We start from the raw sequence: 14,587 nt of genomic DNA on the forward strand, positions 1-14,587 counted from the left end.
CAAAAAAAAAAAAAAAAAAAAGAGTCAGAAATTAAAAATAACAAACTTGCTCCCCCACAACACAGCCAATTACCTATCATAGTCATTAAGATATTAATCAAGACAGAGGTTCTCCAATCAAAAGTTGGAAAGACAACTCCCAGATTTTGGCTCACCGTTCACGCTTAGGGGATCTGAAATGTATGTTCACAATCAAAATTATCTTAAACAGTTATGTTCATCACTAGCCAACTTTGATTTCTTTTACAAAGTGCTCTTCATGTAATAGAAGCTATCTTCCTGGTAGAAAAAAACATCAAGTAGTTTAACAGTTTAAACATCAAGACACACACAAAAATAAAGGGATGAGGGGAGAGAGAGAAGGAATTGGCTGCTAGAACAAAAATCAGCTAACGCTAATGGCTCTATAAACATCCAACGTGTGTATTATTAGCTACAGTCTTGCTCCTAAAACTCAATTTTTCAGATTGCATAAGCTATGAGACTAGAAGCTTACACTGACTTTGCAGGACACAGCCTCATACACCCTACCTGCCTTCTCTAATGAAGAGATCCAACAGTTACTGAATTCACCATTACACATAAAGTTGTCAAAAATATTTTTGACTTCAAGAAAACACCTCAAAACTAAACCAAAAAACAAACCAATGCAGACACTAAAGCAAACTGTGCTAAAAAAAAAAGAGAAAAAAAATCTACAATATCTGTACATTAGCTGTATAAGATCTTACAAAAGAAGATTTCCCCAAACCACAGCAATTTCTACTCCTGCCCCTTTGTTGCTTTCTCAAGGTAATACACATTGACTAAGTGGCGATTCAGGTGCTTGCTGTACTCCCCTTCCTTTTTAAAGGAGCGGTCACAGAAGATGCACACATAGTTCTCCCTGACCACTGGGGCATCTGCAGCAACTTGGGATGTCTTTGGACTTGTTTCCTCTTGAACGGAGCGAGCACCATTTAACCCCGAGTCATCACTTCCTTCTGATATGTTGTCACTTATGTCGCTGCCTTCATGGCTGTGGATGCCCTCATCCTCATCCATTTCCTGAGACTCGTTCACTGCTGTGTTACCCGGAGATGATAAGGCCAGAGCTACTTTAGAACTTTGCATACACCCTTCTGGGGGTGCAGGTACCAGCACGGCATCTTCTCTTGGTTCCGTCGCTGGCAGGCACGTCTTGGTCAGGTCCATCGGGTCTGAGTTACTCACAGTTTCTCCCACAGAGGTTTCCTCTGACTCCTCAGGCGCCACATCCGCTACCACATCCATGGGCACATCCAAGCTTTTTTCAGAAGACGCTGCATGGGAAGATTCCTCGGAACAGCCATCTTCCCCTCTGTCCGCCTTTCTCTCCTTCTCTTTTTCATTAACAGTGGCTTCACTCTCTCCTGCTACAACAGGTATTTCTTGGTCCTCTACCTCAGCTTCTGCGTTTGCATCCTGAGCTGGCAGACAGTGCTGTTCTGGGTCCTGTATGAGATTGGTGCTCTCCCTCTTGACAGAATGGCCACCATCATTTAACGCCGCTGCGTCGGTGGGATCTTGCTTGTTCTGGTTGCCGATGTCAGTGCCAGGCTTCATGCATCCATCTTCTTCTGTGACAGGACACTCATCTGGCATCTCCTCTTCCTCAATCTTCTCCTGATTGAGCTTACTGCTTTTCTTACCATGTTTATTTTTCAGAGCTTTCTTTTTTCTGTTTTTCTTGAGGCAAGAACTTTGCTTTTTAGGCTCCTCCTCTGATATAGCGTCACTTCTTTGAGCTTCCTGGCAGTCTCTGGGCTTAGCTTCCACTTTCTTTTTCTTTTTTGTTACTGCTGAGGTATCAGTTGCAGGCTCCTCCTTTGACGAAGTTACTTCGGTCTCTGCCTTTCTTTTGACCTTCTTAGTTTTACATGTTTTCTCCGTATTTTTCTCAGTTTTAACATCCACCTGCTTGTTTTCTGAAGCTGATTTCCGACTTCTGGTTGTCACCTGGCCTGCAGAAACATTGCTCGTTGGCTTCTTCTCCTTTGCCAAATGATCTTTTTTCTCCACTTTCACAATTTTCTCAGCTTTCTTCGCAGCCGCATCCCCTTTCATTTGTTCCTTCTCCGCTTTGTCATTAGTGCTCTCAGAGAAGTCAGCTTCGCTCTTTTTAGTCCGTAGCTTCACCTTCGAAACATCCATGGTGATGTCAGAACAATCGGGATGCCTGGATTTGATGTGATACTGCAGGTTGCATTTCTTAGATGCCGCGTAATCGCAAACAGGACAGAGAAACTGGCGCGGGTTGACGTGGAGCTCGACGTGCTTCTTGAAATTGCTGCGGTCAGCCGTTTTGTAGTCACAGTGTGGGCAAGTCAGAGGCTTTGGCCCATTGTGAACCTGCCTTGCGTGACGAGTTACTTCGTGCTGGTTTGAGGCCACGTAGCTGCACTGATCACATTTGAATGGCTTCTCACCTAAGAGGAAGGGTGGAAGGGAATGATGGTGATTATCATGCAGAGGGGGCAATCAATTCCCACTAAATACAGGTACAGAAATATAAAAATCAAAAGAAGAAAAAAAAAATTATCCATGCGCCTTTAAAATTAAATGAAGCCAACATAAGAAATCCACGAGTCACAAACACATTCACAAGACACTGGGAATAAAATACAAAAGAAGAGAAAAGGGGTGAGGGTTGGGAGGAAGGGGATCCAAAATCAAACAGGCAGTAACAACGTCACAGGTTCTGGCTATGCATACATACCGGCAGAGATCTCTCTACAGTATTATTAGCAAATGGAATCCATACCCAACTGGTCCATTGAATGCATTGTAGAAAAATGGAAATGTAACATTTGATGAATAGCAGTTTCACACAAAAGTTTAAAAAAAAAAAAAAAGTTTCAAAAAGTCCAATGTTACACAGATTTATCATACTTCATGTTTGCATTGAATTAGAAATGAGGGGAAAGAAGCTAGCAAAAACCAAAGCATGTGAAAGTGGCACACTAGTTAGGTAATCTTCACCTCTGGTAATTTGTTTTATAGTTATGGTATCTCAAACATGTGATGTTCTGGCTAAAGGCTACTGTTGGCAAGCCAGCCAGATGCAGTCCAAAGCTATCTTGTTCCAATTGAAATCTGTTCAGAGTTGTGCAATGACTCTTGCAGAAGTGGTCCTGAAATGTTGTGCTTAGGGCATACTGCTGCAGCAGAAGTGGCTTTCCTTTTACACATCAAAGCAAATAGGAAAAACACTTCTGGCACAACTCAAGTCCAGTAACAGTTTGAAAACATCTGTGCATGTGCAAATTCAGCTGAGGAATCTGGGACACTCCTGAGCTCTGAACTAATGTGTGCCACTTCCTAAGTGCTGAAAATCTACTCCAGCCCCTTCTGCTCCTGGTACAATAGCACTTCTCCCACCCCTGCAACACACTGCCCCAACACTGCCCATACTCCTGATTGCCACATGGTTGATCCGCATGCGATTCCCTCACAAACTCTATAAAAGGCTCCACTGCTTCCTGGCAGGAAAGATGGGGACATTTGTTTAAGACTCTAGATCATTTCACATCTGCCTGCAGCATCTCTTTAGAATTTAAAGAAGGGTAACTGATTCCCTATCACTTCTTTCCTTACTTCTTGTTTTCCTTCTTTCCTTTCTTTCCTCCTTTTTTCCCTTTCCTTCCACTTCCTGGTGACATTTTCTACAAGCTTAAGCTTGATGTGCTTCACTGCTTTTCCTCCTTGCAGGTATGAACCTTTATCACCTACACATCAAGAAGCAATTCCATGTTACACAGTGAGGGAAAAAACAGCCTCTCACTTACATATACCTTATGAACAAGCTGCTCTAACTGTACAGGTAGTGGCAACAGGGTAACTTAAAGCCTATCTGTGAAGAGTATGTGTCCATCACTTCTACTAAATCCAGGGGTTTTGTTGTACAAGTGGAAAAGTCATGTACCAAGACGACTGAGAACACAGCTGCGAAGTAGCCTCTAAACTGCTGTGGTTCCCTGCCTGACATTTGAAGAAATCTCCAGCAGCAGTTTGCCTTAAAAGGCCAGCCTGTGAACTGGAGAGTCCAGAAATTGCCACAGAAAAGGTCCAGCTGCCTGGGCAATGTGGCAAGACATGCAACAGGAGTTCTAAGAGCTAATAATAACACACCCCGATAGCAAGGGTCCCACATACACTTGCACTTCTGTCAGAACAGCTCACACCCTCCCCCCCAGGCCTTTTTGTCAAGGGCCAAGGGCAGATCCCACTCCACAATCTCCTTCAGACTTGATACTTTCTTGTGCAAATGAGGGGAGAGTAAGATGTTCATTAAATGGTTTCCAGGCTCAGTATTAACCAAACCATTCAAAAATTCACATTTAGTCCTGAGGTTCAGCTAAAAGAGATTTTTGTCTCTGGAAGCAGAAAACTTCATTCACAAAATTTTCAAACCAAGCTACTGAGATGTCATTGTAAGGCTGGCTATTTTTAAAGGGCCCAAATCCCCCTCCACTACAATAAAAATTACCTGCCTTCTGATTTCAATTAAAAGCCTCGTCTATTGAAACTGAAACAACTGTTCAGGAAGCTTTCCCTGTTGTTTGCTAGGATTAGAAATTCAGCTAGGTCTGGTCTATTCAGGTATCAGCAAACCAAAAGCACAGGCAAAGATCTACTTGAACTCCCCCTACAAGGGTCATAAACAACTGTGTTGGTGCCTAGCATGCCTGTGCTGTTAGAACTCACAACAAAAGCTGTTAATTCATTCAAAAACAGAACTGCAAAAGTGAGAACAGATGTTTGTAACACCACAGCTTATGACCAGCCATGAGAAATAAAGGCTTGTGAAAATTACTACTCTGATTTCGAGTGCCACAAGATTGAGCTGCATGTGAACACTCTCTGAGTTTCCTTCTTCTTCCTGCGTCTCCTTGCCATAAGCAGATACTATTATACATCTTTCTGTAACACAAAGCAAAAGCTAAGGGATCCCTCAAGACACCCAGATAAGATGAAATTGCAGACATCACAAAGGAGACTCTCAGCTCCTCTAAATCTTCCCATTTATTGATTCAAACTGAGTAATGGCAGCACGAAACGAGAATCTGCTCCTCTGTCATCACAAGGCTGTATCTGCTACTAGATTACTAGGACTGCTAGAGCAGTCATGTGAGCTTGGGAATACACCTTGGAAAATAAAAGGGAAAGAAAAAACTATACCCCCCTGTTATCACTTTTATTAATGCCACTTAGCATTTCCTTATCAGGTAAAGACAACACTCCCTGTTAAAACAGGAGCTAAAGCTCAAGCCATACTGGATGTGCTGACACCTCACGAAGAACCAGGCAGCCTGCTCTAGGGGGTCATGCTTGAGCAGGGGAGCTGAACCAGATGACCTCCAGAAGTCCCTTCCAGCTTCAGCCATGATGTGATTCTATGAACCACCCCTTTTCCTGAGTCATGCCGCTGCCACCCCTTACCAACCTGAGTGGGTGCGCATGTGTCTGGTCAAATGGGTCTTCTGAGAGCTGGAATAAGGACACATAGCGCATTGATAGGGTCGCTCTCCTGCAAAAACAAACAGCAAATTAGTTACTGAAACACAGCAGATTCCCAGACTTGGCTAGAGTTATACATACGAGGCTTTCGCCAATCTCCAAGTTGCATTTAAGGATACATTGTCTCTCAGAAGAGTGACACAGAGAGAAGCACATGCCTGAGCTAGACCAGTGTAACATGTCATGCCCTAAGAACAAGGGTAGTGAAGGGGTAGAATATGAGAGAGGCACAACCTCATGTCCATCTGGGGTCCAACAGTCACCTCAGGCAAAAGGTGATGAGGACAGCCACCTTTAGGGAAGCCTTAAGCCACCAGAGCTGACTTTCCTACAGTGTCTTCTCTCAGCACTCAGAAGATACACAAAAGATACAGACTGTAAGAAGTCAGGTACGCTCTTGCTTCACGTAACACCTTACCTGAAACCTTTGTGTTTAATTTGGATTAAGATGGGGAAAACCCATCCATTCAGTGTGGGCCTGCATTTGCCAGAACACAAGCACAGATAGAGACCGAGTCTCTACTTCCAAAGTTTTATTAGGAGAGTGAAATTGGCTTGGAGTGTAGAAAAGCCTGATGCCCTGCTCAGTGAAAGTATGCTGCTAACAAAAGCTTAAGTGAGAACAGCAACATTGATTTTGAAGGCTCAAATCCCTCTGCCTGAAGAGTTATTGTTTCTGGGGAGCTAATGGAAACTAACCTGTCATAAATTAGGTCTCCACAACTGGACAGTTAGCTTGTGTAACTATCAGTACAATGATACTTGAAAAGCCTTTTCAAGTGAACACAAGCCTCAAATAAAGGTAGACAGTTGTAGTATTGACATGTTAGGCAGGTCGAGGTAAATAGCAGGGGTGTTGGTCCCAAACTGCTAGCACAGCCAAGGGACCTACACAGCCCTGTCTCCACTACAAGTTGTAAAAATACTTTTTAGTCCTGGATGGGTACCCCAAAAAAAAGAGGGAAGTGAAGTTGGTAAGGGGAAAGTAAGTTACTCCACTGTAGTCAGAATTACACAACAGCATCCTGCTACATCAGTTTAAGCATAAAACCAAAGTGCTCTCCAAACCAATGAGACCAGGACATCAGCAAAAGCCCCCCACACAAACAGTTTGTTCACTTTCAGAGACATAGCTCTGTCTGCAGCAGCGGAGACCTGCGTCTGCCAGTATGTGATGTGAGGCTCCACTGCTGGCCTTTGCCAAAAGAGCAGTAGAAGTGGTCTTTTAAATGCAGACTAATCCCACATTTCTTCCTCCCATCAAACACTTAGACTATCATTCTTGATTAGATCAGCAGTTGAAAGGTCAATTCACCCTGACAACCATAACCCCCCCACCATTACCAGCTAAAACAAGGTAGGAGATTGGTGCAATACACACAATAAGATTAAGTCATGTAGAAGGGAGGGGTAGCCCTTTTGTTATGAAGAAATGGGTTTGTTTTTAAATGACTCCTTACAGACTGCAAATATGTGGCAAAAGGTCCTGGAATATTCAGTCACACCTTCTTCCCACATTACCTGCGATTTTTTTATCTTTAAGTTTAGTTACCTACATTAGAAATGCGGAAAAGAGTTTCTTTCAGCTATTTTATATATGCCACAGCAACAAAATGTACTGAAGTGTCACTAATTTAAAATGTGTTATGACCACTTGAGAATTAAATGCATGACTACATTGTAAGGGCTGTTTTATAAAATGCTATTCCCCAGAGGATTTTTATTATAATTTTACAAGCTCATTATTTGCAAAAGAGCCACCAAAACAAAAACATTCTCCACAGACACTTAAAGAATAAGCCTCTACCTAGTGCATGCTTCAAAAGGCACTTAGCTGCTGCTCCACAAGAACATGCAGACATCAGTGATCAAGTTTAAGATTTATTTCCTGCGATGCCATTAAAAGTTCTGCCTGCTTAAAATGGAACTGTTTTCCTCAAACTTGCAACACAGTGGCAAGCAAGAACGATCCACTGTGACAGACAAAAAAATGTACTGAAATAAGTAACAGTCCCAAACTAGGCACCGAACACTGTGACTGCCTGCAGTAGATGTCGTATTTATAAAGTCCTGCAGATGATTTGCAACTGAGTTTTCTAGAAATTGTTTCTAACAAGTAAATGGAGAAAAAAAAAAAAAAAAGAGAGAACAATGCTGCACTGTCTCACACACACTGGAGTTACAGGATCTGCCATGAGGATAGTTGATGGAGTAAATCAAGTCAAAACTTGGTCTAACGTGTCTAATGAGTACAAACGAGTCCAGGTGCATCTGTTCCCTGCCACAAAGGGACCTTTCTACCCCATCGGCAAAAGGAAGGACAGGCACCCCCCTTGGGCAGCAGACAGACTCTTCCAGATGTAGCCTTTCCAGCTGACAAGCTTATAAGCATCTGTAACATCTTCAAACCACCCTTCTGCCCAAGGTCCCCCATATTTGTCAGCAGCCTGCCACATAAGCACTGTCTGCAAGTACAGAGCAGGTTCATGACACCTGCTTTCCAGCATGGGTGCAAGCAACAGGCAAGCACATAACCTCTGCCTGCCTTCCAGTGGCCCCCAAACATGCAGAGGATAGGTACTTCTCCCTCCATGCAAGGTACTCCTGTGCAGTCCTCTTCCCTGCTCCTGCCTGCGTGCTATGGCATTTGTGTGTTGATTCAGCAGAAAACCACCCAGGAGAAGAGGAATCTTTTACTGCCATTTTAGTGAGCTGAGTCAACCAGTCCCAGGACATTGAGCCTGCAGTTCTCCAGCAACAGTAGCAGCAGCAGTAGCACTCTGGAGAGTCAGTGTTTCAAAAAACTGGAAGGCTCAGACAGAGCACAACCCAATTATCTGCAGGGAGGCATTTTCCCACAGACGAAAAGTCAGGACAAGTGCAAAAAAAACCAGGACAGTAACACAAGTATCTACCCAAAATTATTTAACTTATTAGCAATCATGAAAACAAAGAAACAAACAACTCCAGCTTTCTTTTCAATATTCAGAACCCATGAAATAGGAGAATGTATTTCTCATCTTTTATACAATAAATATTTTTCTTGAGTTTAAATGGAAACTATAATCCAAAGATGTCTTAGTATCACTCAGACAGCTTTTATTAAATTCCGTGCTGTTATGTTAACAGTCTGCAAATACTTTAGACTACAAAATACCTGTGGGTGGGTCTTTTTCTGGGTTATTTGGGGAATTGTTTGAGGGTGTGCATTGTGGGTTTGTTTTTGTTTTAAAGCAATCATCTTAGTATCAGCATATTAGTATCAACAGAAACTTTTAGCTTGGTGTATAAATATACCTGCCAGTAGCTTATTAATTTTTTTAAGACTCTTCCTTTAGCTTTAACACTCTCGCCCACAAAATCAGTGTTACTGGAAACAAGGCACATTATTAAATGTCTCCTAACATATTTGAAAGATTTTTATTAAGTGAGAACTGGCTGAAAGAGCTTAACTTTTTACTTAAGAGCTAGCACAGGAACAACTAACAGGGTGGACTAAAAAAATGTCTAAATCATAATCATCACTCATTTCAGGTTAATTAAATTAATAAAAAGACACGGCAAACCAAACAACCAGAAACCTTGATTGCACCACTTGTTTTTTTAAAGCAGGAAAGAGGAACTTGGCAATATCCTACATAGTTTAACATCCTAGAATTTTTTGGTAAAAAACCCAAACGTATTTAATTGCAAAATTGATCAAATGCAGTGGTAACAGAGCACTTCCTCAGCAAACAATGGTTAGTTCCTGTAAAAATCAACAAGAGCTTTCAGAGATCAGAGAGAGGACTTAATGTCATGTACAAACACAAGCAGGGATGAATTTAAAGTCGAGACAAATGTAAAACGGGCAGGCATCGCAGCATAGGCTCACATTTGGCCATGAGTCCCCCGAATGAGTTATTTAGTTTCTCTCCTATTATGTGGTCATTTTCACCCGGTCTCTTTACTGTTATCTCCCACAATACACACAAAGAAAACAAAGCAGAGGATAAACCACACCATTTTTCTAACACCTCTCACAATCATCTTTGTTTACTTGTTTAGGAAAAAAATATTTAGACAGGATTGATTTTTAAACTGACAGTATCCTCTAAGCAACAGCACGTGGCTATTGTTAAGAGAAGAATATGTCTAAAGCTACTAAAAATCCCAGCAGACCCTCCCAGCCTCGTCAAAGCAGATGCTAAAGCATGCTGACAAACACAAACTTCTGCACATTTGAGCTCAAGCCCAGCCCCGAGGCCGCCTGACTCCAGCCCTCCCCTTCCAGACAGCTGCAGACAACTGAACTAAAGCTTCCAAACCATTCATGTCACTGCTATGACAAAACACGACTTCAAAGGAGAAATCCCCCAGTGTTTTGCTCAGCCAGCACAGCTTACAATAAAGAGGAACCGAGCCAGGTCAGCACGCTAGAAGTTGGCTAGCAAGTCTGCCCTCTCCTCAGGAAGCCTTGACAAGGTGGAATCAAAAGCTTCTGAAAAGCTACGAGAAAGGTCTTAACTGCTCTGCTTCCACAAAAGGGATCAGGAAGCAAAGCAACCGCACCTCACTTCCTGAAAAGGTGAGATGGCTATATAACACCCGCTCCTAGAAAAGTCTGAGTGTGGGCACACTTCAGGACTCCCCAGTCGAGAGCTTGGCATGGCTCTCTGATGCAAAGCAAAGTATGTCTTAAGTCGTGTGCAGCCCCAGCTCACACTGTAGGTCCTCCTGTTTCATTTGGTATAAACCAGAGCAGAAAGGGGCCTCACACTTTTTCTTAAGATCATGAACTGTCATTAGGAGAAGACAGGAAATCGGGTTGAAGACTCCCTGGAGCCCTTTCTATCGGCAAGCAAAAGTATGTGCCTACTTCTGCCTACTGCAGTGTTACAGATCTTAGGAAAACTGAGGCCCTTGTGCATTAAAAAGAATTAATCCACTGGGCACACTACACGGCTCTTATTCTGACTTCATGGATGCTGGAAGGCTCCTTTGCATGTGTACAGCACCTCTTTCACCTCTGCAATTAAAGCTTAGTCAAGTTTCAGCTCAGTCTGAAGATTCCACTTGCAAAACTACCCATGTGATCTAGGCACCTTTTGTGAACCTTCTTGCTTTGTTTTTACAGGCTTTTGCGCTGTTAAGTCTTGACGACCATCACAGGCACATTTTGTCATGCCCTCTTCAAAAACCTGGCTTAAAATTACTGAACAGGAGGTTCTTGATCTCCTTCTGGATGCCTGACATTGGGAGATTTTCTCAGTTCTCTAGAAGTCCAAACTGGAACTCAAACCAAACAAACCAAATCCACACTTCCATGAGCCTGTAATCTTGTAGCACCAAGGGAAGAGAGTACAGTGCTTTATCGTGGTGGAATGAATATTGCAAACAGAAGCCTTTTGCTTCATTCATCACAGTTTCTCAATACTCTTTATCATGCTTAAGTCAAAAAAAGGCTACTCACCTGTATGAGTTCGAATATGTTGAATATAATTGTTCTTCCGGTCTGAAAAATAGGAGCATTGTGAGCAGGTATACACTTTCCTGGGAAAATGATTTCTTAGGTGTTTCTTCCAGTGATATTCACTGACGGTAGTGTAAGTACATATGGTACACTTGTAGACTCTCTCATTTTCCCCTGCTTTGTTGTGGTGCTTCAAGTGAGCCAGATAGTGATCATATCTGTTAGTGTTATAGCCACAACGATCACAACGAATTGGGCCCTTAGAGAAATCCACCTCTTCTGCAGTGCAGGAATCAGAATCCTTCACTTGGGCTTGCTTTTCCGCATTTTCTTCCACAAAGAACTTCTTCGCACTGTGAACCCTGATATGATGCACAAACTCCTCTTCAGACTCCGCCTCATACTGGCAAGGCTTACAACGAAACGGCTTGCTCTTCAAGCTCTTAGACTTGTCCTCTGTGCTTTCTGGAGTACCTGGTGCTTCCAGTGATGCATCTTTGTCTACACTGGGAGTCTTAGGAGGGGTGCAAGCAGCTGCATCTTGAGTTTCCACACTAGGAACTTCAAGAGAGCTTAATTCTGCATTTTCAGGCGCCTCATGGTCACTGTCAGCAGCTTGGGTTTCTTCCATACCCTCTCCATCACTGTCTGAGAAGTTGCTGTCTCCCACTGTTGTCAGTTCAGCCATTTGCCTCTCCTCTCCAACCAGGTAATCACAACAGTTGCCATTGACTTCTCCTGTCAAGGCCACATTTGCCAACATAATAAGCTGAGGAGCTGCAAGCTCAGCTTTAGAAAGGTCGTGTAAGTCATACATGTCATTGGACAATGCCATACCAATATTAGCACTGCCAGGAAAGAGGCTGTTCCCACCAGACTGTCCCAGCACTTGAGTTGCCATAGCAGTAATTCTGTTGGAAGAGAAAATGTACACCTGTGAGCACGCGAGTTATGGAAAAGCCTCCTCTGCTTTTGTTCAAGCAACCCTCCAGCTGATACAGAAAACTAAACTGCGGCACCAGGAGGCAGAACCCTGAGTAAGGGCTTCCCTGCTACCACAGACCATGCTCGGCCTCGGCGGGGGTCCCATTCCTCTCACAAAAAGGGCTGTTTGGGTCTGCCCTATGCGTGGAGACCAGGTGGGGGTCTGTGACAGCAGGGACTTTCGTACCTGCTCCCGCAGGGCCTGGGAGGTACTCTGGGTCGGCTTGTGTCCCATCGCCAGGCCGTGCTGGACCGCAGCGGTGCCCGCTCCCACGGGGGCCGCCGGGACCCCGCAGATCCCGGAGGCCCGCCATGTCAGACATGGGTGGGTGCTGAGGCCGTCGGGCCCCGCAGAAGGCCCACACCCGGCTACCGACCGCTGAAGGGATCCCACCGGACCCAAGGTCGACAACAAAAGGGGGTGGCCCGGCCGCCGGCGGCCCCCCCTCGCGCCGCAGCCCGGCGCACATCCGCCGAGGGAGGCGGCCGGGGGAGCCGTGCCGTGCCCCCGCCGCCGCCCTCCCTCCCTGCCAGGCATGCGGCCATTTTCTGCCTGCCCACACAAAGCGGCCCTCCCCGCGCCGCCCACCGCCGACCCCGGCCCGCTCGCTACCGCCGGGGGGGTCCGGCCGGGCACGGTCGCCCCGCTGCTCCCCCTGCGGCCGGCCCGGGGGGACAGGAGGGGAGGCAAGGTCTCAGCTTCCTCCTTCCCCCCCCCGCGACGGGCAAGGCAGGGCAGGGAAGCGGCCTCTGTGCGGGGTCTCAGGATAAGAGAAGCGGCTCGGTACCGGCAAGGTCACGGCGGCCGCGCCCACCCGATGCCCGGCGTCGAGAGGGCGAACGGCGCCCCAGGCCTCCGCCCGGGCCCACAACCTGGGGCTGTGCCCGGCCCGACCCGACTCAGCCCGGCCCGCGGCGGCATCGCCTTCCGGCGGCGGCGAGGCCCGGCGAGCGCCCCCGCGTCCGGCGGGGCACAGGCGGCGGCTGCGGCTCCTTAGCCGTGGTGCTGATCCCCCCGCGCGGCCCGGCCCTCCCCGCCGGGCCCGGCCGTCCCCGCCGGCCGCAGATCAGCCCTGGACAGCGCCTTTCGCCTGGCCCGGAACGGCCCGGCCCGACCCGGCTCCTCAGGCCCCCGCTTCCCCCTTCGCCCCCGCCTCCCCCCCGGGTCCAGGTCCCGCCGGGTCTCCCCGCACTTACCGGCGGCGCGAGGCCGCCCGGCCGCGCGGCTGCTGCGGGGCGCGGGGCGGTGCGCGCGGGGCCGGGCGCGCGCAAGGCGGGGAGGCGCTGGCGGCGGCGGCAGGAGGCGCGGCGCATTCCAGCACACAGCGCGCAGCGGCGGCACCGCCCCGCCCCGCCCCCGGCCCGGGCAGCGGCCTTGGCGGAGCGCGGGGCCTGGCGCCGCGGGGGTCGGCCGGCCGCAGAGGGGTGGCCGGGGAAGCGGGGTGCCAGGGTTGCGCAGCCGAGCGGGTCACGCGGCGCAAGGGGTCTCGGCAGGGTGGAGCCATCCCGGCGGTGGCGTTGTCGGCCTCCACCTGAGGAGAAGGTTTGTCCTCTGGGACGAGGCAGTTTGTACGTGCAGGCTCCGGTGCCGCACTCAGCTTTGTCCCGCTCAGGGACGATGCAGCTCAGCAGACCACTGCCACAGGTTTGCCCGTGGCGTCGCCTTCACTGTGCTGCGCCCTGTCATGGGCCGGGCCAGGCAACCAACCACTACCCCACATTGTCCTGAAAATGTAAAGTGCCTCAAGCGCTCATAGGACCCCACACCTCCACAGCGATTCCTCTTTGTTCCAAAACTAGGGAAAAACACCAACCTGCTGCCGCGGCAGAGACGCCCGTGTGAAATGGGGAGCACAAGAGCAGCAGTCAGTCCTGGTCAGGCCAGCAGTAAATTCCACTCCCAAAGGAGGAACCCAGACATCAAAGTGGCTCGCTCTTCTCTGAGGCACTTGTATTGCTTCTCAAAATGGATATTTGAAGAGTCATTTGGGGCCTAAAACTCACCAGGTTGAGTGGATTTGTAAGTCTCAAGCTGTTGAGAGGGAGCCCAGTGCCTAGTGAGCTGACATCACTGCACATCTCTGCTTCATCCAGCCAAATTCAGAGCAAGCTTTGCTGCACTACTGGGCAGAGAGTGTGCAGACGGGGGCACCTCCCCAGCTGGCAAAGTGGGAACTTCTCCAAAACCAGGGAAAGCGAATGGAGATTCTCCTTGATACAGAAATCATGGGAGTTGTTGAGGGAGAGTAAAGATACTTTGTGGATATTTAAATGGGGTATTGAACTAGCCTACCTGATCCATTCCTGCTTAGTCCATCCCCTACCAGGAACTGCAACCCAGCTGAGCCCCGTTTGTGCCCATCCTCCTGTGCCACACATCAAGCTGTGGAATGTTTTGAAGCTTCTCTTCCAGCTGGCTGAGGAATTTCATATGGGGTTCTCTTCTCAGAGAAGGGTCTGATTAAATCAGTCCCCCAAAGGCTTTGGAGCAGGGTTGGTGAGTTTTGCTTGGGAGAGACTGTGCTGTATTCAGTTTAACTGAGCAGGGCAGGTGCTGGTGTCAGGCCACGAGTGCCAGAGCATGGGGTGCAGGATGCAGAAGCACTGGTATCA

General features: G+C 47.2%; 2 protein-coding genes across 2 annotated transcripts in view; one reads left to right on the top strand and one right to left on the bottom strand.

Moving 5' to 3' along the window:
- IGFBP7 (insulin like growth factor binding protein 7) overlaps nt 1-14,587 on the top strand; it is a 139,205-nt gene that overhangs the window by 50,944 nt on the left and 73,674 nt on the right. The gene's annotated exons all lie outside the window — the stretch shown is intronic.
- On the bottom strand, nt 10-13,257 carry REST (RE1 silencing transcription factor). The gene is made up of 4 exons (XM_054164966.1): nt 13,172-13,257; nt 10,991-11,901; nt 5,465-5,548; nt 10-2,447 (listed from the first exon to the last, which is right to left on the bottom strand). The coding sequence occupies exons 2-4, from the start codon at nt 11,889-11,891 to the stop codon at nt 763-765; spliced, it is 2,670 nt and encodes an 889-aa protein (XP_054020941.1). The 5' UTR covers nt 11,892-11,901; nt 13,172-13,257; the 3' UTR covers nt 10-762.

Source organism: Dryobates pubescens, chromosome 1, assembly GCF_014839835.1.
Source record: "Dryobates pubescens isolate bDryPub1 chromosome 1, bDryPub1.pri, whole genome shotgun sequence".
In the NCBI taxonomy this organism is placed as follows: Eukaryota; Metazoa; Chordata; class Aves; order Piciformes; family Picidae; genus Dryobates; species Dryobates pubescens.